Here is a 24,062-nt window from a genome sequence, read left to right as displayed (position 1 = left end):
CATCTTATGGCAAATGTGTCTATGCAGGACACTGCTATTTCTGCCCCCACCACTGCTTTTGTGGGTGTTGTTTTTCTTTCCATAAAATGAACAAAGAACATAAGAGAAGCCATGTTGGATCAGGGTAATGGCTCATCCACTCCAACACTCTGTCACACAGTAGCCAAACCCCAGGTGCCATCAGGAGGTCCATTAGTGGGGCCACAACACCAGAAGCCCTCCCATTGTTCTATGAGGCCTTCACTATCAATTATAGTTGAGCATGCTAGTTATGCCCCATGGCACAGAGTGGTAAATCTGCAGTACTGCAATTGGAGCCCTCTGCTCATGACCTGAGTTCGATCCCGGCAGAAGCTGGTTCAGGTAGCTGACTCCAGGTTAACTCAGCCTTCCACCCTTCCAAGGTTGATCAAATGAGTACCCAGCTTGCTGGGGGGATAGTATAGATGACTGGGGAAGGCAATGGCAAACTACCCCGTAAAAAGTCTGCCATGAAAACGTTGTGAAAGCAACGTCACCCCAGAGTCGAAAACGACCGGTGCTTGCACAGGGGACTACCTTTTACCTTTTTAAATGCTAGTTATAATCCTTTCAAAGTGTGCTAATGCAAGTTTCCAAAACAATAAGACCACATAGCTAATGACTGTGAGAATTAGCCTTCTATAGTAGTCAACAGGGCTTTTTTTGAGCAGGAATGCACAGGAACGCAGTTCCAGCTGGCTTGGTGTTAAGGGTGTGTGACCTAATGAGACCCTACTGGGCTTTTTTTCACACACAAAAAAAAAACCCTGGTAGTCAACCCAAATATGAAATTCTGTCTGAGTCACTATAGTACTGTTTTGAAGAATGGCAATGATTTCCCTGATCTTCCATGATTGAGCTATCACAAAATAGGTTTTATTACCTATCAAGAGATAGCAGCAACACTGGCTACAGTCCCACATGGTTAAACTGCCTAAGGCCTTTTAAAATCATGGAACTCCAGCATCCTGTTTATGAGATTGCAGTACAGGTCGTTAGAAAGTCCTGTCTATTTAAAATGACCTGTTAAAGGAGTGATGACAAACTCATTTGTTATGAGGGCCGAATCTGACATAAATGAGACCTTGTTGACTTCCCTTATGTTCTTATGCTTCAAAGATTAGTACTCTTGCAATATTTTGTTCATTAACAGTCTCTGATAACTGACACTTCTTGCACTAAATTATTGCATCAAAATCTGGAGACGTCTGTGCTGTACCAATCTTGAGTATGCTATTCAGATGCTGTTCAGGTGTGCATTTGTAAGTTGCGAACCTACTTTTGGTTTACTGACATTCATTACAGAAATCTAATGCTTTGAGCCTGAGACCCAGAGGAAAATAGTAAATGGCTGAGTATTGCAAGCTTTCATACACAAGTTGCTTCATGTTCTGGTCAGCCAATGGAGAAAACAGAAGTTTTGCTCTGTAGCTTGATTGAGCAAGTCTGGCAAAGGAAGCTGTGATCAATATTCCCTCTAAGCTGCAGAATCTTGTGAGCAAAAAATTCTACTTTGTGAGCTACTGACATTAAAGTTGTGAGCTACTGAATAAATTAGTGTGCTCCAGGGTCATCCTTCCTGAGCTAAGACAAGAAAATGTGTGAGTTGGAGGCTAAAAATCTGTGAGCTAGCTCACACTAACTCAGCTTAGAGGGAACACTGGCTGTGATGCAGAAGGAAGCAAGAAAGGGAGAAGGAAGCAGACAAATGTGAGTTGTTTGCAAGCCTCACAGGAGTCCTCTGCAGGCCTGATCCAGCCCATAGGCTGCATGTTTGTCACCCCTGCATTAAAAAAATTGAAAATCTATTAGGCACTATGCAATCCCTGTGGGATACCTTTTTTTTTTTAACGTAGTGTTCTTCCAGGCTTAAAAAAAAAGTAAAGGTAGTCCCCTGCGTAAGCACCAGTCGTTTCCGACTCTGGGGTGATGTTGCATCACAATGTTTTCATGGCAGACTTTTTACGGGGTGGTTTGCCATTGCCTTCCCCCATCATCTACACTTTTCCCCAAGCAAGCTGGTACTCATTTTACCGACCTTAGAAGGATAGAAGGTGGAGTGAACCTTGAGCTGCCTATATGAACCCAGTTTCCGCCGAGATTGAACTCAGGTTGTAAACAGAGAGCTCAAACTGCAGTACTGTAGCTTTACCACTCTGCACCACAGGGCTGCCTTCTTCCAGGCTTATATAACACTAATAAGCAAGCTGCATTTTGCAGAAGTACAGAAAATTTAAAACAGCATTCCAAAATATATTTTAGCTCAATACTGAAATTCTGGAAGCTTTACACCCATTAAGAGTTGAAATTGCAGGTTTTACAAATTGAAGCTTTTGTTTTCAAAGTGTCAGCATCAAAGCCTCTGTCAAATGAATTATGATTAAAAACTCTGCATTAAAGTCTTCGAACAGCAAGGAACTATTTGCATAAAAGCTCATCACAAATTCACTCTAGACCTGCAGTATCCAATATTTCACCTCATCATTATTGTTATTCATGTTGGCAGCACAGCAGGGGAGATCACCATAAACCTGAAGTACACTGTCACAACTGGAACATTAACTTACAACACATGCTCCATTGTGAAGCACACTTTGAGAACTCAAAATACATGCATTAAGGAGAACAGAACTGATGTTTTGGCATCAATTTTAAATTAGTTGAAATTTCCCATTTCTATTTTGTTTAAAGTGTTCTTTTGAAAATTTGCTCTGAAAAACCTAAATCCTGTTGAATTCTTTGAATTGCAGGTAGCTGTGTTAGTCTGTCAAAACAAAATAAAACAAAAATCTAGCTCAGGTGTGGTCAAACTGCAGCTCTCCCTCCCTCCTCCCACACCCATCTATTTTCTTTACACCCTTTCCATCTTTCTTTCTTTCTCTTTATCCCCTCCCTTCCCCTCTAAAGTTAAATGTGCTCTCCAAGTCCCACCCCACTTTCACATGGACTGACTGACTTGGCTCAGAGAAGGCATTTGTCTCTTTAAATCCCTCCTCCAAGCCAAGCCGGCTGGCATGGGGGCTGGGAGAGGGACTTGGCAAACACATTTAAACTTAAATGTGCTTTCCACTTCTCCCTCCCTTCCCCATCTATTTGCTTTCTTTCCACCATTGTCTCTCTCTTTCCCTCTTCCTTTCTCTCTCTCCATGGGAATCTTCTTCCCCATCAGTGTTTCTCTTTCTTTCCTCCTCCCTCCCCCCATCTATTTGCTTTCTTTTCATCTTTCTTTTCACTTTTCTCTATCTATTTCTTCCTCCCTCCCTCTCTCTCTCTCTCTTCCTTCCCTCCCATCTATTTGCCATCTCTTCCATTCGTTCTCTCTTATTTCCAGCTGAGGGAGCTACAGAAAGCTTGCCAAAATATATCATTTTCAAGAAAAAATTCAGGAAACAAATAGTTCTAGTTATCTAGTTGTTCAGTTTATTACCATAAAAGATCAATTTAGAAATGAAATAAGTAAGGTGTTGTGCCAGCAGCTCACAGCTGCTTTTATTCTATATGGTTCTTACATTAAGCAAGTTTGGCCACCCCTGATCTAGTGGCACTGTAAAGAATGACATGACAAAGGAGAAAGAAAACCCAACCTGAAAATCAAGTTAAGAACCAAAAGGTTGAGCAACTTGAAAATAAGCACTATTTATTACACAGTGCACAGAATCTTAGGATTAAAAATGACATTAGGGTTGCCAGGTTGAATCTTCTCTCTAGCGGGGGTGGGGGTGAGGGGATCTGAGGGACGTTCAAGGAGGGGACGGGAACTTCCCAACACCAGCATCTGGGAAGCCAAAGCAGCATATGCCTGAACTGCAAGAGGTGAATTTCCTGCTTGGAGTTCAGGCATCAACAACAAAAAGGAGAGTCACAGACAAGGGGCAAAGCAACAATATAACATTGTGATTGATCAAAAAATGGCACTAATATAATTAAACAAAGCTCTTATAATAGCTTATAAATAAACTTATACAAAGGAGCAACAAGGAATTTCAACTTGCAACTCTCAGTACATTGCCAAAGTCTATAAGCTTTTCACTAGAGTCCACAACAATGGTCCACTTCCAAACTTGACAGTTCCAAGGTGCTTGTGGAAAAAAATGCTTATGATATTTACATCTCCAAGCTTGAAAGACAGAAAGTACTTGTAGTGCTCACGTTGGAGGAAGTTTCAGGAAATTCCTCACCCTTTATGGAAAGTGGATACGTGAGCACTACAAGAGGGCCACGTGCTCCTGCCAATCATCTGAAGGGCCCTTTAAATCTTGCCAGAGGGGAAGGAGAGGGGTCGCCACCACTGACACTGTTGAGGGTACCAGATCACAGTATACATCAACAAGATGAGGTTGCATGCCCAATAACAGAGAATTTTGACCACTGAGGGCAGACTTCAGTGGTCAAAATTATACTAACACAAACACACACATAAAGCTGTAACTATATCAATATATTAAAAAATATTTTTTTCAAGCCAGACTGGTTGTATATGAGTCACTTAAAAAGTGAAGCTCCAAATAATGGTTATAAATCATTTCTGCATAAATTGAGGAGCCCTCACTCATCAGAGATGGTAATAAAGGTCCATCATTCTGTCCTGTGCCATAGTTAAATGACCAGTGTGTGTTCACATGCAAGCCAGAGACCAAGGTATACCTCATATTGAAATAAATGTTGTTAGTCTGCCAAGTGCCACGTCACTACTTTCTTCAAAGGCAATACCAATTAACAATATACCAATACAGTGATGTTACATATTTTCCTTCTTAACCCAGCAACATTCATAGGGTGATTTGCTGAAAAACTTCATTATGAAAGCGTACACCCAATTTTTTCAAAAGCAAATCCAACATTTTTTCTTACATTTCAGATTTCTAACATTTGTTTCAGATTTACAATCACATTCCCTTCCTATTACCAAGTCTTGCTGGATCTCCATGTCAGCTTGCGGATATAGCTAAAGTACCACCAATTTATAAAATATCATACATCTATTAAAAATTTCATATATTCTGCATACATTATTATAATCTCCTGATATGAACCTGTGTGTCATATCCACACCTCACAACAGCCATCCCCCTTCTCTCTTGAGAACAAAATCGCTATGGCCTGGGCCTTTTCCACTGCTATCCTGATGCGAAGGAACAGCCTCCCAAAATGTGGGAGGTGGATGCTTTTCCTCAGAGCCTTCTGGAGAAGTTGTAGAAGGAAATTATTTAAGAGAGCTTACAGAGCACATTAAAGGTTACAGATCTGGGCTCTGACATATGTACCAACCTAAGCAGTTGTACCCTTCTTACCCCATTGACTTCAATGAACTTAGATAGGTGCAACTCCACTTAGGACTGCATTGTCATTTATATGTTTGACCAATTTTAACAGATGACCATTTTAATAATCTATTTATGATTGTTGTCTGTTTTGGGTCCTGATGGAGGAGGAAGAGAAAGAAGGCAAAGAAGAGGAGTTGGGTTTATACCCCACCTTTCACTACCTGAAGGAGTCTTTCCTTCCTCTTCCCACAACAGACATCCTGTGAGGTAGGTTGGGCTGAGAGAGCTCAGAGAGCTGTGACTGACCTAAGGTCACCCCACTGATTTTATGTGGAGGACTGGGGAACCAAACCTGATTCTCCAGATTAGAATTCACCATTCTTAACCACTTCACCAAACTGACTCTCAGATGAGGTATATAAATATGATTAGACAGATGATAGATTTTTCCATTCCATTCCATCACTCTACCCATTCTCCCTAACAATTTATAATGTAGCATAAATGTGTGTTATACATAAAGCAATCGCTTATTTAATTAAAACCAGAAAATGATCAATCTCTACAGCCCAATTTATAATATAACAAATTTTGTAAGAAATTTTCATAATGCTAGAACAAATAAAACCATATTACCCTTGTGTTACCAATTAATATTTTAATTAAGTTGAAAAGTAGGCCAATATCTTAATTTCTTCAATATTCCTGGGTGATATTTTTATCTCCAGCTCTATAACAGTGAAAAACTAATGAAATTATTATCGGTATTGGAATTATCATAGGCTTGCTAGTTCCCAGGTCCCAGCGGGGGATCCCTCAGTTTTGCAAGCTCCTCCCCACTGCCAGCCAGCTGGCCGGCAGGGGGAAGCCACCATGTGTCTTTAAATCTCAGCAGGCTTAGAAAGAAGCTTGCAAAGAACTACTTGTGTTTTGAAAAATGTGTGTGCCTTTAAATAAGGTTCTTAATAACTCTTTACTATCCATACAAATGATTTCTGAAAGGAATGCCGAACAAACAGAGGAACTGTGCTGACTTTCTCTCCCACACACTCACCCCACCCCTAGGACAAAGCTGGAGGGGGGTGGAGTGAGTGTGTGGGAGAGGAAGCCAGCACAGTTCCTCTGTTTGTTTGGCATTCCTTTCAGAAATCATTTGTATGGATAGTAAAGAGTTATTAAGAACCTTATTATTTGTATGGAGAGTAAACATTTAACCAGAACCTATACTGCTCTGTTCAGTAGTTCCATTTTCCTGTGAGTGTCTGAAGGTTCGTTGAAATACAGGAAACTGCTACATCCAGCAGCTCCTGTGACTAAATTGACCCAGTGAGATCACAAAAGCGTGGGGTTGCAAACTGCTCATTTTGGCTGCTTTGTGAGTGTGTGTTCACTTTAATTTAGTGGAAGTGCAGCTGCTAGAGGAACCCTTTGAAAGAAAAGAGGAGGAAATGAAGACTGTATTCAAGGGAACTGTACTGCTGTATTTTTATTTGTTTGTTTGTTTTAGGAAATAGGAAAGTCTCTAGCTCCACCCCCAAAGTCTTCCAGCTCACTCCCAAAGTCCCCACATATTTCCTCAGTTGGACCTGGCAACCCTACATTATCATCACCATCACTGTCTATTGATGTTTCATAACTGATTGCTTTAACAATTACAGATTTTGATACAAGCTGACCATTAATTAGTGGCAAGCGAAGTTTCTACAAAACATAATGTGTGAATACGGCATTGTTGAAGACTACTCAGGTTTTATTTCTCATTTCTAGGAATCTCAAAGAAGGTTACAATCACATTCCCTTTTTCTCCCAACAACAGACACCTTGTGAGGTAATAGGGTTGGCAAGTCCAATTAAAGAAAAATTTGGGGACTTTGGAGGCGGAGCCAGGAGACTTTGGGGGTGGAGCCAGGAACAAGGATGTGACAAGCATAATTGAACTCCAAGGGAGTTCTGGCCATCACATTTAAAGAGACAGCACGCCTTTTTAAATGCCTTTCTTCCATAGGAAATAATTAAGGATAGGGGCACCATTTTTGGGGCTCATAGAATTGGACCCTCTGGTCCAATAGTTTTGAAACTTGGGGTGTATTTTGGGGAGAGGCACTAGATGCTATACTAAAAATCTGGTGCCTCTACCTCAAAAAATAGCTCCCCCTAGAGCCCCCAATACCCACAGATCAATTCCCTATTATTCCCTATGGGAATCGTTCTCCATAGGGAATAATAGAGTGCCTAGTAGACATTTCCCTCCCCCTCCACGCTTTCTAAAGGGGGGGGAGGGCCTCCATACCAGGGAATCCCCCCTCCCTGCCCCCTCCCTCTCTCTCACAAATACTTACTTGGTCTTCTTCCAGCAGAACTTTGCTTGCTGTGAAAACGAAAGCAAGGCTGCACAGGAAAAGAAAGGGAGGGGCCGTTCTCCATGGAAACTGTTACTGACCCTTTCACATGAAGCCCTTCCTGTTTCCTGTGCAGCATTAAAGGGGCACACATTTTAATAACGGATCAGAAGCTCTACAACAACATGATGTCTACAGGTATGTTCTCTCCCCCCCGCCCCCCCCCCCGCTTCCAGATTTTTTGAGAGCGGGGGAGGAGGCTGCAAATTCGGAGGTCCCCTGCCAGGGCGGGGGGGGGGGTTGGGAAGCCTATGAGGTAGGCAGGGCTGAGAAAGCTCTGAAAGAACTGAGTGACTGGCCTAAGGTCACCCAGCTGGTTGCATGTGGAAGAGTGGGGAATTAAACCCAGTTCTCCAGATCAGAGTCCATGATCCTAACCACTACCTCATGCTGGTTCTCTGTACATAATAATGTCAGGATCTGTGCACAATAGTTTAGCAAAGGGATGCAACAAAGAAAGGCTGTCTATGTTTCCATTTTGATACATGCCATTTTGACCACAGGATCTCTGGATTTAGGGTATTAAGTAAATTTAAGATTTTAATATCCTAAATCTCTAAGGCACTGAAATTTAAAATGACATGTATTGAAATGGAAGCATGGCTGGCTTCCCGTTGATGCTTTTCCTCTGTCAATGACTTTCATGTGGTTCAAACTAAGGAGTATTTAGTTTGCCTCATGTGACATTACATGTGGCGAAGTGGTTCCCAATGTGATTTCCATAGACAAAACCCTGGAGGATCCATAAGAGAAAACCACATGCTTCCAGTATAGGTACCTTCTTCCTTTATCCACCATCACTATCCTTTAGTTTTCTCAGAGGAAACATAGAAGATACCCAGAAAAAGCCTTAATCATAGGAACATGTACCATTTTTGCATTGATATGCTAGAAAAAATAAAACCTGTTTTATATCCAGCTGATTTCAATCAAACTTCATTTTTATGAGCTCTCATGGGTCACATTTATGTACTCAGTGGTGTATAACTAATTTCTACAGACAGTCTAGGATTCATAATTAATTTAACTGTGCCTAGTGCCGCCTCCTTATGTATGCTAAAAAACCCAGAAACAAACACCTTGCCTTCTTCCATTTCAAAAAATGGTGTTTTTTTAATAGATAGATATCCTTACACTACAGGAAAGTATTATAGCCCATGAAGGCAGCAAGCAATGTTCATTCATGTTGATTCCAATTCTCAATACAGATTTAAAGGGAAAGTCACAGACTGAATTGCTTAAATAACTTTAAACCGGTGTAGTGTAACCTGCATAGTACCAATTACATTTTTATTTCACCATTTATCCAAAAAATTCAGGACAGTATGTATTCCTCTCCTCCCTCTCATGTACCCTCATAACAATCTGTGATGTAAATTAGGTTGAGAGGCGACTAGCCTAAGGTTAGCCAGTGATATCTGAGACAAGGTGGTGATTTGAACTCAGGTCTCCACAGCCTAACCACACAGAAACTTAGTTACACTTCCTTGGGGCTGCACCAATGTAAATAGTGCACTTCAGACCAACTAAAATTTATTCGAAAATTGAATGGATGGATTTTGCTTCATCTTCAGGACTATGTATTTTATTATTCTAAACAAGTGCAGAATAGCCACAGAATTGGTATAACATACCAGATTCACTTCTTAGCATACTTAACACTGACAGTGTAATCCTAAACAGAGCTGAACACTTGTAAACCCAGTGGGTTTAAACCCATTTCATCCAAGGGTGTAACTCAATACAGGATTGCAGTTAGGATTAAACTGGCTGTTGGCTTTTTCCAGCAAGAATGGCTGGAGATATCTGTTCTCTAGGCATCTAACATGACACACATCCACTTGAAACGTACTGCAGTCTACACTATGAGGATGGATTTGTGGCTATTGATCCATGAAAGGTCTTGAGCAAATAGTTCAAATTTAAGGTTCATGTGATTTATCTTCTGCCATGCTTCAGCCTTCCTATAGGGGCTGAAGTTTCCGACTCTGGAGTGTAAAAGTTTCCGACTCTGGAGTGACATTGCATCATGACGTTTCACGGCAGACTTTTTACTGGGTGGTTTGCCATTGCCTCCCCCAGTCATCTACACTTTCCCCCCCCAGCAAGCTGAGTACTCATTTTACCGACCTCAGAAGAACGGAAGGCTGAGTCAACCTTGAGCCGGCTACCTGAACCCAGCTTCTGCCGGGATCGAACTCAGGGATCGAACTCAGTAGAGAGTTTTGACTGCAATACTGCAGTTTTACCACTCTGCGCCACAGGACTCTGTCCCTTATTGTACCTGACCACAAAAACTGTTGGGACATTTGCTGTGTATGCGCTCTACCAAAGTGGATCCTTCCCCACTTTGACCTTGCAAACAGAGTCTTCTTATATTTTGTTATTTATGTGTCTCTTTTTTGATCCTATCCATGTAAGACTTCCCAAGAATCCTGTGCCTTCCCCGAACCCCAGCACTGAGTTCCAATGATGGAAGAAGCATCATCTCTAAATTTCAGGCTATCATGAAGTTGTTAGTCTCATGAACTCGTAGCTATTTTCATGCTAGTTATCAAATATATTTCCTCCCAGTCAACAGGAGTTTAATGTTTAGCACAAGGACAAGTATTTTTTCACACACTCAATTTTTAATTTCTTTAATTGGGCTTAATACTAATTGGAGTTATGTAAATTACAAGCAAATAGCACAGGGAGTAAATTGTATATACCATGGCTCTCGTTTATTTTAGAATCATCGCCTTCTCTCCGTACCTTATGAACTTGCTGACAATTACGCATGCATATTGAATTTAGAGACAGGCAATGCACCATTACCTTAATTAAGAAAAGATATAAAAAGCTGAGTGATGGAGCACAAGCATTTGGGTTTACCTGATTCTGCAAGAAAAAAGTATAATACTCCAGGCTGCAGTTAGTATACTGGTAATTCTGCAAGATGCTGAGCACTCAAGCTTGTCTTTAGGGGAACAACCAAATGTTCACTTCAAAATTTAAGAGAGTCAGTTGGCTTTTCCTAATGTACGTTCAATTCCAGCAGGTCATGTATTCCTGTCATGTCAGCCTAAACTAGTCCCTTGCCTGTCCCCAGATGCCCATGAGACAAGGAACAGCATGGTTCATGCAATCTGCACACTACGGAGACTCAGTTGAGCTCTCCCTGCAGGATCTTAGTAAATTATAGACATTTCTTTTTGGCAGAATATTCAATTTCTTGCTGTGAGATAGGCTCTGCTTCTACTCTTGTTTATAATTTAACTGTATTTTTATTGCATTGGTGTATATTGAGCTTTACTCTGGAAAAGCACCTATTTTAATAATAAATACATTAGTAGAAGCCATCATTTCAAACTGTGAGATAAAGCTTTCTTTTCAAGTGGAGTGAACCACATGTTCAGGACACATTGAGTCATAGACTAATATTTTGCTACAATACTTAAACAGCATACATCACTTTACCCACTATCTTCAGCTGAACCAAGAAAGGTCCTTTTCAGATGTTATTTCTGTGGTAACATTTTGCCCTATTGTGCACTTTTGCCCTACTGTGATGGGTTCCCATGTTGCATTTTTAACATCTGAAGTTCTGCTTCATTAAGGCATTTCCCACACCCATCTCAATGCACCTCAATGAAGGCAGAAAACTATGCTGAGAAGTATGCATGTGACTTGGACAGTCCATGGGATGTGGGCCCACAGGTGTTGTTGATACAATGTAGGAGGTGACCAAAGGGATGCGCCAACCAAACAAAAGAAACATCTGAGCTGGTCTAAAGTCATGACGTGGATTTGTAGATTGAATTTCCCATGCATTCCCTTGAGCTGGTGACGCAACAACAGAGTAAGTCCTGACCTGTGGAAACACATACAGCTACTTTCTCTAGCCCACTGTGTAATCTTAGGCACAGCAACATCCTAAACAGAGTTGCATCCTTGATGCTCTGGAATCAATGGACTCTGGAATCAAAACTGCTGAGAAATCATTGGGTACATTCACACTACAATAAATAATTCATTTTGCAACTGGATTCTTGCTATTCTTACACAGTAAAAATTCAGTTGCAAAATGCATTATTTACTGTAGTGTGAGTGCACACACTGTCACAGTTAGTGCCCATACTTCTCCTTCCTTTTAGGATCTTGGTTTAGGATCATACCAATGACTTAGTATTAATGTTGGGACACTGAAATTTCATTGATGCAAGAAATCTTTTAGCCCCTTTAAACACATATAGTTTTCCTATTTAATCTCTTCTGAAGACTGCTGCTCTCTAACTATTAAAAAAGAATACATCATACCCTAAAACCTTTATCTTGGTGTTAAGAGCTGGAACATAACAACTCACTGGGAAGTGTGGGTGACAACCAAATTAGTTCTACCAAAACTCACAATCTGTTTCACACTGTTTGTGCCATGAATGTTTAAGAACAAAGCTCCATATGATAAATGTTAGTATAAATGGACAATATCTGAGCACCTACAAAGGCATTGTTGTGCTGCCCAGTAAACCAGACTTTAATGTAGACCTTCCAGTGTGTGTTGGTATCTAACACTGTCAGTAGAATTGAGGGAAAAACATAATTGTGGACAGTACAAGTTAACAGTCTGTTATACTCAGGTCTCAGATTCAGTGAGAGCTCAGCTCCTGAACAATGTTCCTTCTAAGCTGCAGAGTCTTGTGAGCAAAAATTCTACTTTGTGAGCTACTGGCATTAAAGTTGTGAAGCTACCGCATAAATTAATGTGCTCTGGGGTTATCCTTCCTGAGCTAAGACAAAAATGTGTGAGCTGGAGGCTAAAAATCTGTGAGCTAGCTCACACTAACTCAGCTTAGAGGGAACACTGCTTCTGAACCTTTCTAAGAGTTCCACCTCTTCCTTCTGAGAGTTCCACCTCCTTGTAGAAGATGGAGATATTGGATTTATATCCCGCCCCCCACTTAACCACTACACCAAACTGGTTCTCCATTGAATAGTAGGTGCAGCTGCATAACAATCCCTGGATGAGCTCCACCAACTATTTTTCTCCAAAATGACCGCTGCTTATACTGATTGTTCCATGCCGTATTATTTTATGATCCAAGCAGGCCAGGTGAAGTTACAAATCAGTGTATGTTCATTTTCTCTACTACTGAGATATAAATTTGGAAAGAACTTCAAGAACATCTGCCTAATCCTCCACTAGGAGACACCTAGACTGAATTAGACTAGATATGACAACAGAACTACAATTTTCCACACGCAGAAGTGAGAAACAAAGAGAGTACCCCATGCCGGCATTTAGGGAATGGAATTCTATCGTCATAACTTCATCATCAAGACACAGCACTTCAAATACTTACTTAGGATGTGAAACATACAGATTGCAGTGCTGTGGTAAATCTGCATGTGAATCTCTACCCCAGCTTCCCACAACATGTTAGAACCTAAACTCTGCCTTTACCTGCTTTGGTCCCAGTTGGCAGCAAAGAGGACCAGGATCTTCCTGCCATAATGGTCAAGGTTGGCCAGTCCTCCTGGAAATCCATCCTTCAGTGCCTGCTTGATGCCTGGGTCAGTGGCTTTGAAGCTCTTGAACATATCCAGGTTTTGCTGCCGATACTCAAAATACTGGGCCAGCAAACGAAATGCTTCAAAATGCTGGAACTTTCTGGCTCGAAGGAAGCGAAGAATGAAGGCATCATCTGTGCGGAGGAAACCAATGTCTGGCCGGGTAATCACCATGTCCCGTACCTCCTGGATGTCCTGATGCAGAGTGTCCGGGTTCTCATTTAGTTCCAGCCGGGCTTTCTCCAGGGTCTCTGGGGACAGACCTGCCTGCAAATGAGTCATTGTGCCAGTCTGTCCAATGTTGCTTCCCCCACTTATCTCAGAAGGAAGAAAGAATATAAACCCCAAATGTATCACAATCTCTGGTGTGCTGATCCTTTTTTCTAAAAGGGGGGGCCTTCCCTTTTCAGAATTCAGTGACTTTAATGTTCCTTTACCTTATAGCATAAATCTCTCCAATAAAATCACCTAATGTCTTTTGATTTCAAGAACTCACTCAATTTTTGTTTGCACCTTCCTTGACAAATCTTCACTTGGATCCATGTACAGTGACCCCACTAAGCTTCTCCTTCATTTCCCCCACCACAAGTTGTTCCCACTTCCAGCACCCATCAATGGCTCAAAGCTGCAGTAAAACTAGAGCCAGGGTATAAATGCACCTAACAGCTATCCTTCTGCTGCAATTGTCTTGTTAACTGAAAGAAGTAAATGCTCTGCAGGGCCCTAAATAGGTGGTATTCTTATAATCCCTTCAAGCAATGGGATTCACACGTGCCCCCAAGATACTGCCCTGTGAAGTAGGCATTTCAACTGGGCAATTAAATGCCCTGATCAGCAGGTGCCATGAAGCCCCATAATGGCAGGCAGCAAGGCCAAGCAGCCAAACTGAGACTCTCCCTTAGATTGGAGAGAACATTGATAGGTATTGGATTTAACTTGGATTTTAATACCCACCCCCCCTCTATGATAAACCCTACTGCAATGGCTAGATAAAAGATAGGGATCAGTAAATGAAAGGATAGCTCAAAGCTCCCAAAAGGGATTTTAAAGAGACTTATGCATTTTAAAGTCAATGCACGCCAAGGTTCAAGAAGCATACAGCTGGGGGTGGGGGGGTTCTGGGGTGGGGGGTGTCTTGTTTTTCGCCTTTCCTTTAAGTCCACTGAGCTTGGGGTGGATTGCCCCTCTTCCTCTCCTACACGCACAGTGATCTCATCTAGTACCAGCAAGATTGTCGTACGTCCCTCCCGTTGGTTCTCCGGTCCTCTCCCACCTGCTTCTTTCCCCCGCTCAAAGAAAAGCGTGGATTCAACCGTTTTGCAGACACCCACACCAGCAATCCACCAAAAGAAAAAGCATTCGGGGGGTGGGGGAGAAACAGCCAAGTAAATCCTACCAGCCGAGCAGGCAAAACATACACAAGGCAATGCGGCACCTTCCGGCATCCATCAGCTACAGCAACTCCTTCTGCTGGGAGGCGACAAGGCAGAAGCGGGCAGAAGGAAGCAAGCTAGCCAAGGACATGCCCATGTGGGCTCCAGGGGGCTTCGATCCCCACCTCGTACCCCGCCGCGCTCCTTTCCCCGTGGCCGGTGCCGTCCGACCGCGGACAGGGTGTGGAGCAGGCGGCGGGTCTCTTCCGAGTGGAAGATGGAGCTGGGCGGCTGCCGGCAGCCGAGCTGAGCCTCCGCCGCCGCCTTTGTGTTCTTGCACGAGCAGCCGATGACTTCTGCTGCTGTTGCTCTGCCTTGTGTTCGATGCGCTGCTTCTAGCAGGTTTACGTCAATCAAGCCTCCCTGGGCGGCAGCCGCCGCTGCAACTTACTCCAGATCAAATCCCCCGCCCCCACGCATATTGTTATTACCCAGCACGAGCTTTCCTCTCTCTCTCCCCCCTGATTTGGAGGGGGGGCGGAGAGCCGAAGGAAGGGCGCGGGAGGGGAACAGGAGGAACGATCTCCCCAGAATAGCCCACCCCTCATCTCTTTGCTTCCCTCTGCACCTGCTTCCATCCCTTCGTGATCCAACAGCAGAACAGTGGAATAATGATTTACCATGAAGCAGTCGATAAAAGCCCTCCAAAACTCGCAGCGGCCCTTCCCCTCCCTTGGGGGCCGCCTGCCTTCCTGCGCGTTTTGTTGTGTGAGCAAGTCCCCAAACTGCCCTCGGAACGAGTCGCTGTTGGTTTTCATGGGTGCTGGACACCTAGCAAAAGAGGCTACCAGTTTGGGACAGGAAAGGCAAACCCGGCCATTAGCTTGGAGCTTAGCTCTCACTTCAGCACGTCACTGTGAGGCCTCATGTCAGTCAGTACTGGAGTCCTTCAAGGGAAACGGGGAAGGGAAAAAAGGAGGCCTATATATGTCTGAAGAAAAATTGAATGAATAAAATAACTCCCAGGAAAATGTAATAGACAAGATGAAGATATTGGATTTCTATCCCGCCCTCCACTCTGAAGAGTCTCAGAGCGGCTCACAATCTCCTTTACCTTCCTCCCCCACAACAGACACCCTGTGAGGTGGGTGGGGCTAAGAGAGCTCTTACAGCAGCTGCCCTTTCAAGGACAACCTCTGCCAGGGCTATGGCTAACCCAAGGCCATTCCAGCAGGTGCAAGTGGAGGAGTGGGGAATCAAACCCGGTTCTCCCAGATAAGAGTCCACACACTTAACCACTACACCAAACTGCCTCTCCACATGAATAAATGAATCCTAAAAAGAATGGGCTCACGGCTGATGAAGGGGCTCTTCTCTCCATTCCAAACTGGCACACACCAATTTAAGAATGAAGCTAGTACACTGTCATATTAAGCACATTATGTCATCAAGTCTTCAGAGTCATGACCATCAAAACAAATGAAAGGTAAGGATCAGTGGTATTGGTGCTTTTTAAACAACCCATTACGACTCCACGTGTGTTAAACAGAGAACCCTCGAATCAAAAGCAGGCAGTAACTTTGCCTGACTATAATGCTATTAAGTACTTAAGAGCAAGGCTGGTTCTCATTTGCACCTATGTAGTTGTATGAGGCAAAATAATTCACCTGCTTTCCTCCTCTCTATACATAATGGGAATAATCCTGAACAAGGGCAAACTTAATCCTTACCCCTGAGTGTAACTTTACTTTCTCTTGTGTAAATGGATGTGTCTGCCTTTCACATCATAGCAGAGTCAAAGTCTGCCCATCCCTGACCTTCTCCTAAGACTCTGGAGAGCTGCTGCTAGTCTGAATACACAATACTCACTTTGACGGATGAATGGTCTGATTCAGTATAAAGGTAGCTTCATGTGTGTTCATGTGATATGTCCTGGTCTTCACTGAGAGGAATGCCACAACAGATCACAATACATCCTGAACTGTAATGGACACAGCCTACTCCAGATGCTTTTTTTTTTTGGTAGTATGCAGACCTTCTGTCCCACTAATTATAACATAATTAATTAATCCATAAATATAGAGAAGTTATTCCACTGTAGTGTTTACTTTGGTGACATAGTGAAGGGGGGGGGGGGGCGGGACTGTGTAGCTGCTTGAGTGGATTATAGTCACATACTACTGTGGACAAAAAACCAGCACCCTTACTATGCATTTTCAAGGTGTTGCCAAAGGACAATGGCCAAAAAGCCAAAGTCACCATTCTCATAATCCAGTTGTCATTAAAAAAAAATCAATTGCTACCAGACAAGGTCCTGGATCTCTGTGGTAGATAATGATGTTTTGACTTATTACCAGAGTAACAAGGTTGTCCAGCTAATCTTTATAAGATGTTTAATACATTTTGCAGCCTGGATGCACACATTTGTTCTGTTCCAAAGAAACTTGTCTCCAGTAAATATCCGTATGTATTCCCAAATGTCATGAGATTCTTGTGACCTTTACCTGTACATTTACAGTGAGATATATCATATATTGCTTTCTGTCATTGCTTATTTCTGATGACCAAGATGTTAAACCATTTTGAGATATTTAGCCCCACCCTTTGCACTGTGAAGCCATGAATATGGAGTTTTAGCATTTGATGTCAATGAATTATAAAGGTAAAGTTTAATTCTCCTCTAAGCAAGATGATGAACCCCTTTTGGGTATATATTATATGTCATTATAAAAGAATTACATAGAATAAGTTATTGAGAAGTCAGACAATAAGACAAACTACAGCACAGAAGCATAAATGCTCCCTAATGTGCCAGTTCTGCCTAACTGGCAAGACAATCTCCTTTTACCAGCAAGCATACAAGTATTTCCCAGCATGAATTGTTATTTTGCAAGGGCATTTCTGCAGGAGAAACACAATTTTGAGAATTCAGGATCTGATGTCCCCGGCCAATTCTTTTATATGGTCAAATACTGTTGTTTTGTTATTCTGACCATTAAGAGCTTGTTGGTTGTGTGTGCTGACATTCTGCCTAGTCTGGATTGAGACAGTTTTTCTGGCAGTGTTTTCATTAAGGATTTATAGCATTTACTAAATACATTGAAACACTTTGCTCATAGCTGTCCTTCCAAGACATACTGCAATTGATACTTTGTTTCATAGGTTTCTAATTCAATTCCGTTTTGGAGTGAGAGTCAATTATTCCTGCAGATTTTTTAAAAACTGCTTAAACCTAGCATTCTTAAAATCAACTGCTAGAATTTAGAGATTTAGGAATAGAATTTCAGTTTTGTCACATTTTGTGCAGCAAGTTTATAAGGGAAAACAGAATGGTTTCCAATTGGCAAAGGTATCAGACAAAGATATATTTTATCTATCTGTTCATTCTATATGGATTTGATTTAGTTGAAAGTGGACTGAAAATTGCTGGAAGTAAAATTAACAGACTGAGATATGCAGATGACACCACATTACTGGCAGAAAATAATGAAACTTGAAACAATTACCTGTGAAGGCTAAAGGAGAAAGTGCCAAGGCAGGATTACAGCTGAACATCAAGAAGACAAAATTAACCACTACTGAAAAATCACACAAGTTTAAGGTTCACAGTGAAGAAACTGAAATTGTTAAAGATTTTCAACTCCATGGCTCAGTCATCAACCAAAAGGAAGACTGCAACAAAGAAATAAAGAGATTGAGACTTGAAAGAACTAGAAAATATTTTTTTTACTAGAAAAGATTCTGAAGTGTGAGGTAGTGTTGCTGGCAACCAAGATCAAATTAAATCATGCTATGGTATTCCCCATTACTATATACTGTTGTGAAAGTGGAAAATGAAGAAAGCTGATGGGAAGAAAATTGATTCCTTTGAAATGTGGTGTTAGAGGAGAGTTTTACAGATACCATGGACAGCCAAAAAGACAAATAAGTGGGTTCTAAATAAAATCAAGCCTGAATTCTTCTTTGAAACTAAGATGGATAAAATGACTGGTAACTTCCATTTCAATATATCTGAAAAAGTGTGCATGCTCACAAAAGCTTATACTTTGAATAAACCTTGGTTTGTCTTAAAGGTGCCACTGGACTTGAACTTTGTTCTGAGCAAGTTTGTTAGTGATAGGACATTTTGGAGGTCATTAATTCATAGGATCACCATAAATTGGAATCAACAGCACATAACACTCACAAATCAGTGACTGTGATCACATCCCATGGCTGTGAATTTCATACACTGTGTATTGAATGTAGAATGCTGTCATTTTATCTGACCTGAATCTACTGCCAATCAATTTCACTGGGAGATCTTGAATTCTACTAGTAATATGAGAGGTGGAAAAAAGTGCCCTATTTATTTTCTTTATACCATGAATAAATTTCTGTCATGTTCTCTTCCTTTTGTCATCTTTTTATACTGAAAAACTACAGATTCTTTAGCCTTTATCCACAGTGCAAGTGTTCCAACCCCTTCATTATTTTTGGTTAACTGTGTCTCTGCTTTTTCCATCTCTACAGTATCACTTTTTCAGATGAAACCTATAACAACTGTGCACACTATTCCAAACATTTACAAAGGCATTACAATACTGGCTGTCTTATATTCAGTCTCTTTTCTAATAAATTCTGCAGTGAAAATTTCCTTTTTTCTATTGCCTCTCATTGGACTGATCTTTTCATTGACCTGTCTTCCATGATGCCCAAACTGCTTTCTTGTGCAGTTAGCCCTGACCTGGATAGCCCAGGCTAGCCCTATCTCATCAGATCTCAGAAGTGCTAAGCAGGGTAGGCCCTGGCTATTATTTAGATGGGAGACCTCCGAAGAATACCAGCATTCCCTCTAAGCTGAGTTGCTGTAAACTAGTTCATAGTTTTTCACCTCCAGCTCACACATTTTTTGTATTAGCTCAGAAAAATGGCCTCAGAGAAAACTAATTTATGCAGCAGACAAATTGCTCGCTTACAACTTTAGTTCCAGTAGCTCACAAAGTAGAATTTTTGCTCACAAGACTCCACAGCTTATCAGGAGCACTGGTCATGACGAAAAGGCAGGCAATGGCAAACTACCTCTGAATGGCTCATGCCTTTGGAGTCACCATAAATTGGCTGTGACTTGACAGCATTTTCCACAGTCATCAGCACTTGTTCAGACCACATTATAAATGTGAAGCTGATTTTTGTTTTTCCTGAAGTGCATCATCACTCTACACTTAATTGCACTAAACCTCATTTTCCATTTTGTTACCATTCATCAGTTTGGAGAAAGGGGTGGGGGGTGCTTCATTTCCTCTTCTTCATGTTCTTCACCCTGTGACCCCATACATTCCCTCAGAGAATGAGAATGAGATGATCCTAGGTTTAAGGCTGAGAAAATGAGCAGCCTACAGATGCAGCATGAGGATCTCCTTGAATTACAGTTTATCTCCAGACTACAGAGATCAGTTTCCCTGGAGAAAATGGATGCTTTGGAGGGTGGCCTCTATGGCTGTGGGAAACTGACTCGTTGAAAAGAGGGCCTCACCAGGGATTTAGTGTAACTGGTGATATGATGACACTACTCCGGATGTGAACAGAACTGACATTACTACGTCCCTAGCAATACTCTTGCATTAGGCCAAACCTCTATAGTGGAGCTGACATAAATGGGACTTCGTGGGGCTGGGCCATGTGTCTAATAAAATGTAATGTCAAGTAACAGATATATAAATTTTTATGAAGATACAGGAAAACACTTTGTGGGGCAGGGCCATATGTATCATAAAATGTAATGCCAAGTAGCAGATATATTAATTATTGTATTAATTTTAGCACCAAAACTGTTGTTTTAAAATTGTATTGATAATCTTAAACTGTTTTAACTACTTAATTGATAATAGATTACTGTAACTGTTTTACTATCTTATTGTTGATGTTGAAATGTAGTTAGCTGCCCTGAATCTGCCTCGGCGGGGAGGGCGGGATATAAATGCAATAAATAAATAAATAATATAAATTTTATAAAGACACAGAAAAACATAGATATTATTTTTTACTTAAAATACAAACATGCTTAAAACTCTTGCAATGTTTTATTTAAAATGGAAAGGCAGAGGAACAGTGGGATTTGACAATGCAATTTAAAAAAATAAAACATCAAGAAGAAGCACAAGGATCTAAACTAAAAATATAAACCAAAAATATAAAATACTATTGGTTTAGGAAAACATGAAATAGCTAGGCATTGCAAACTTCTCCCCCTACCCCCAGGTTTACTCAGACTGTCAGCGATGGCTCTTCAGCAGCGGTCATTTTGTAGAAAAATAGGTGGTGGATCTCATCCAGGTATTATTATACAGCTGAACCTACTATTCAATGGACAAGGTGGGAAGGAGGAGGTGGAAGTCTCAGAAAGGTTCAGGAGCTGTGCTCCTGTGAGCTCCCGCTGAATCTGAGGCCTGCTCTTCAGTGTAAAATTTGGCTGTGGGTTCCCAGGTTAGAGTACTCACTAGGCACCAGTTCTAAGGTCCATTCAGCAGAGACATGCTGTCTTAAAGCATCAACCCTTTGTTTTTAAGGTCACACAACTCCATCATGGAACAGCTTCTAACTGGCCATATAAACGCTGAAAAGTGAAACTGAGCTCCACTCCATTAAAATACATTGCAGCACAAACAAAGCTGCATGGAAAACATGGAATGGATTTTCCATTAGTCTATCTGGGCACAAAGACCTTAATGGAAAGTCCATTCCACATTTTCTTTGCAAACCCAGAATTGTTTCCTGCTTCAGTCTGCAAAGACAAGGAAGAAGGAGCTGGGAACTTTGGCAGCCTTGGCGCTTCATAGACTGAGGACAGGAAGGGGGATAAAAGAGTCCCGTGGGCCTGATTAAACTCCTGGGCAGGCTGGTTCTGGCCCGTGGGCTGGACATTTGACACTTCTGTGCTATTTCATGTCCAGCACAACTATTTAGAGTGGCTCAACAGCTGACCCTTCCCCCTGCCTCCAAGTCTACTGAGATTGGCAATGGCTGTTCAGCGTAATATCCACCCTGGGCTGTGAGTTCCTAGGTTAGAGTGCTCACTGGGCACCAGTTCTATGATCCATTCAGCAGAGACATGCTGGCTCAAACCATCAAACCTTTATTTGCAAGGTCACACAACTCCAACATGGAACAGCTTCTAACTGGCCATATAAACACTGAAAAGTGAAACTGAGCTCTATTAAAATACATTGCAGCACAGACAAAGCTGCACGGAAAACATGGAATGGATTTTCCACTGTCTTAATCGAAAGTCTAGTCTACATTTTCTTTGCAGTTTTGCAAGACCAGAATTGCTTCCTGCTTCAGCCTGCAAAGGAAGAAGGGGCTAGGAACTTTGGCAACCTTGGAGCTTCAAAGGGTGAGGACGGGAGGGGAGAGAAAAGAGCCCAATGGGCCTGATTAAAGCCCTGGGTGGGTCAGTGCCAGACATTTGACATCCCTGCTCTATGGATTTTTATCAATCTCCTCCAAGCTCAGCAACTGTCTCCTTTCTTGTCATGCCCTGGCCTAGCCACAGTAATCCATACAACTGTCACCTGCAGACTTGTATTTAAACAATTTTATTGATAACATATGGTAACAATTTCTGTTAATAACTTCTTTTCATCTATCCTATATGCTTCTTTCTAATCACTCCTCCCTCCGTTACTTGACCCCCGCCAGTGTTATTTACTCAAAATACTAACATTAAAAGGTACCCTTAATTACTAAAAACTAAAATTAATATTCTTCTTTCTTCTAAAGTTTAATCATTATCAAAAATTATCCAAAGTCCTTTTACTTTTCACCCGTCTTCTACATAACTTCTACATTTTTTCCACTCCCTTTTAAAACCTGCTAAATCATAGTCTCTTAAAGTTCTTGTTAATTTGTCCATCTCACTCGATTTCATAACTTTTACAATCCAATCCCATTTTTCTGGTATTTTTTCTTGCTTCCATAACTGCGCATATAGTGTCCTAGCAGCTGAAAGCAAGTACCAAATTATAGTTCTGTCTTCTTTTGGAAATTTTTCCATTTGTAATCCCAACAGAAAAGTCCATTTGTAATCCCAACAGAAAAGTCTCTGCTGCTTTCTTGAATTCATATCCCAAGATCCTAGAAATTTCTTGTTGGATCATCTGCCAATACTTTTTCACTCTTTCACAAGTCCACCACATATGGTAGAAAGAACCTTCATGTTTTTCACATTTCCAACATCTGTCTGGCATCTTGTTATTCATCTTTGCCAATTTTTTAGGAGTCATATACCATCTATACATCATTTTAAAACAGTTCTCTTTAATACTCTGGCATGTTGAAAGTTTCATAGAGTTCTTCCATAAATATTCCCATGTATCCATCTGTATTTCTTTATTTACATTTATTGCCCATTTAATCATTTGAGATTTCACTACTTCATCTTCTGTAGACCATTTTAAAAGTAACTTATAAGTTTTTGAAATTAATTTTTCATTATCTCCAAGCAGAACTTTTTCCATTTCTGTTTGCTCTCGTCTTATTCCTTCAGTTTTAATATCATTTTCCACCAAACTCTTTATTTGTTGCATTTGAAACCAATCCTATTTGTTATTCAACTCCACAGCAGTTTTCAATTCTATTTTGCCACTTTGTATTTTTAATAGTTGATTGTATGACGGCCATTTTTCCTCACCTGTCTTAGCTGTTATTTTTATCACTTCTGCTGGCACTATCCATAATGGTTTTCTTTCATCACCATATTTCTTATATTTCATGCAGGTATTCAACAAATTATTTCTTATATAATGATGAGAGAAAAAACTATCTATCTTTTTCTTCCCATAATACATATAAGCGTGCCAGCCGAATTTATTTCCGTGACCTTCCAACACTAAAAGTTTTTTATTCAACAGCATCACCCAATCTTTTATCCACACTAAACAAACTGCTTCATGATATAATCTTAAATCTGGTAATTTGGAATCCTCCTCTTTCTTTAGCATTTATTAAAACTTTCATTTTAATCCTTGGTTTCTTCCCAGCCCATACAAATTCCGAGATCTTCCTTTGCCATTTATTAAATTGTTTACTGTCTTTCACAATCAGAATAGTTTGAAACAAATACATTATTCTCAGCAAAATATTCATCTTAATTGCAGCTATTCTTCCAAGCAATGACAAGTTAAGCTTATTCCATTTTATCATATCTTCATCCATTTTACGCCATAGTTTTTTATAGTTATTTTTGAACAGGTCTTCATTGTTATTTCCACAGCCAAATATTTTACTTTAGAGGTAACTTCACATCCTGTTAGTCTCTGCAACTCCTTTTGTTTATTTACTTGCATATTTTTACATAAAAATTTTGATTTTTCTTTATTAACATAAAATCCCACCAGTTCTCCATATTCTTGTATTTTAGCTAACAACAAAGGTGTTACTTGTGTACGATTTTCATTTATTAGCATTATATCATC

General features: G+C 40.9%; 1 protein-coding gene across 1 annotated transcript in view; it reads right to left on the bottom strand.

The window, feature by feature from the left end:
- The window catches only part of CLVS2 (clavesin 2), a 93,415-nt gene extending 79,235 nt beyond the window's left edge, over positions 1–14,180 (bottom strand). Inside the window, exon 1 of the mRNA XM_060238807.1 lies at positions 13,128–14,180. Within this exon, the coding sequence (XP_060094790.1) occupies positions 13,128–13,516 (389 nt within the window). The 5' untranslated portion in view covers positions 13,517–14,180. The remainder of the gene's footprint in view (positions 1–13,127) is intronic.
- Between the last annotated feature and the right edge of the window lie 9,882 nt (positions 14,181–24,062).

The sequence above is a fragment of the Heteronotia binoei genome, chromosome 1, assembly GCF_032191835.1.
Source record: "Heteronotia binoei isolate CCM8104 ecotype False Entrance Well chromosome 1, APGP_CSIRO_Hbin_v1, whole genome shotgun sequence".
NCBI lineage: Eukaryota > Metazoa > Chordata > Lepidosauria > Squamata > Gekkonidae > Heteronotia > Heteronotia binoei.
Note: the sequence above shows the minus strand (reverse complement) of the source record. Positions and strands in the feature narration are given on the sequence as shown.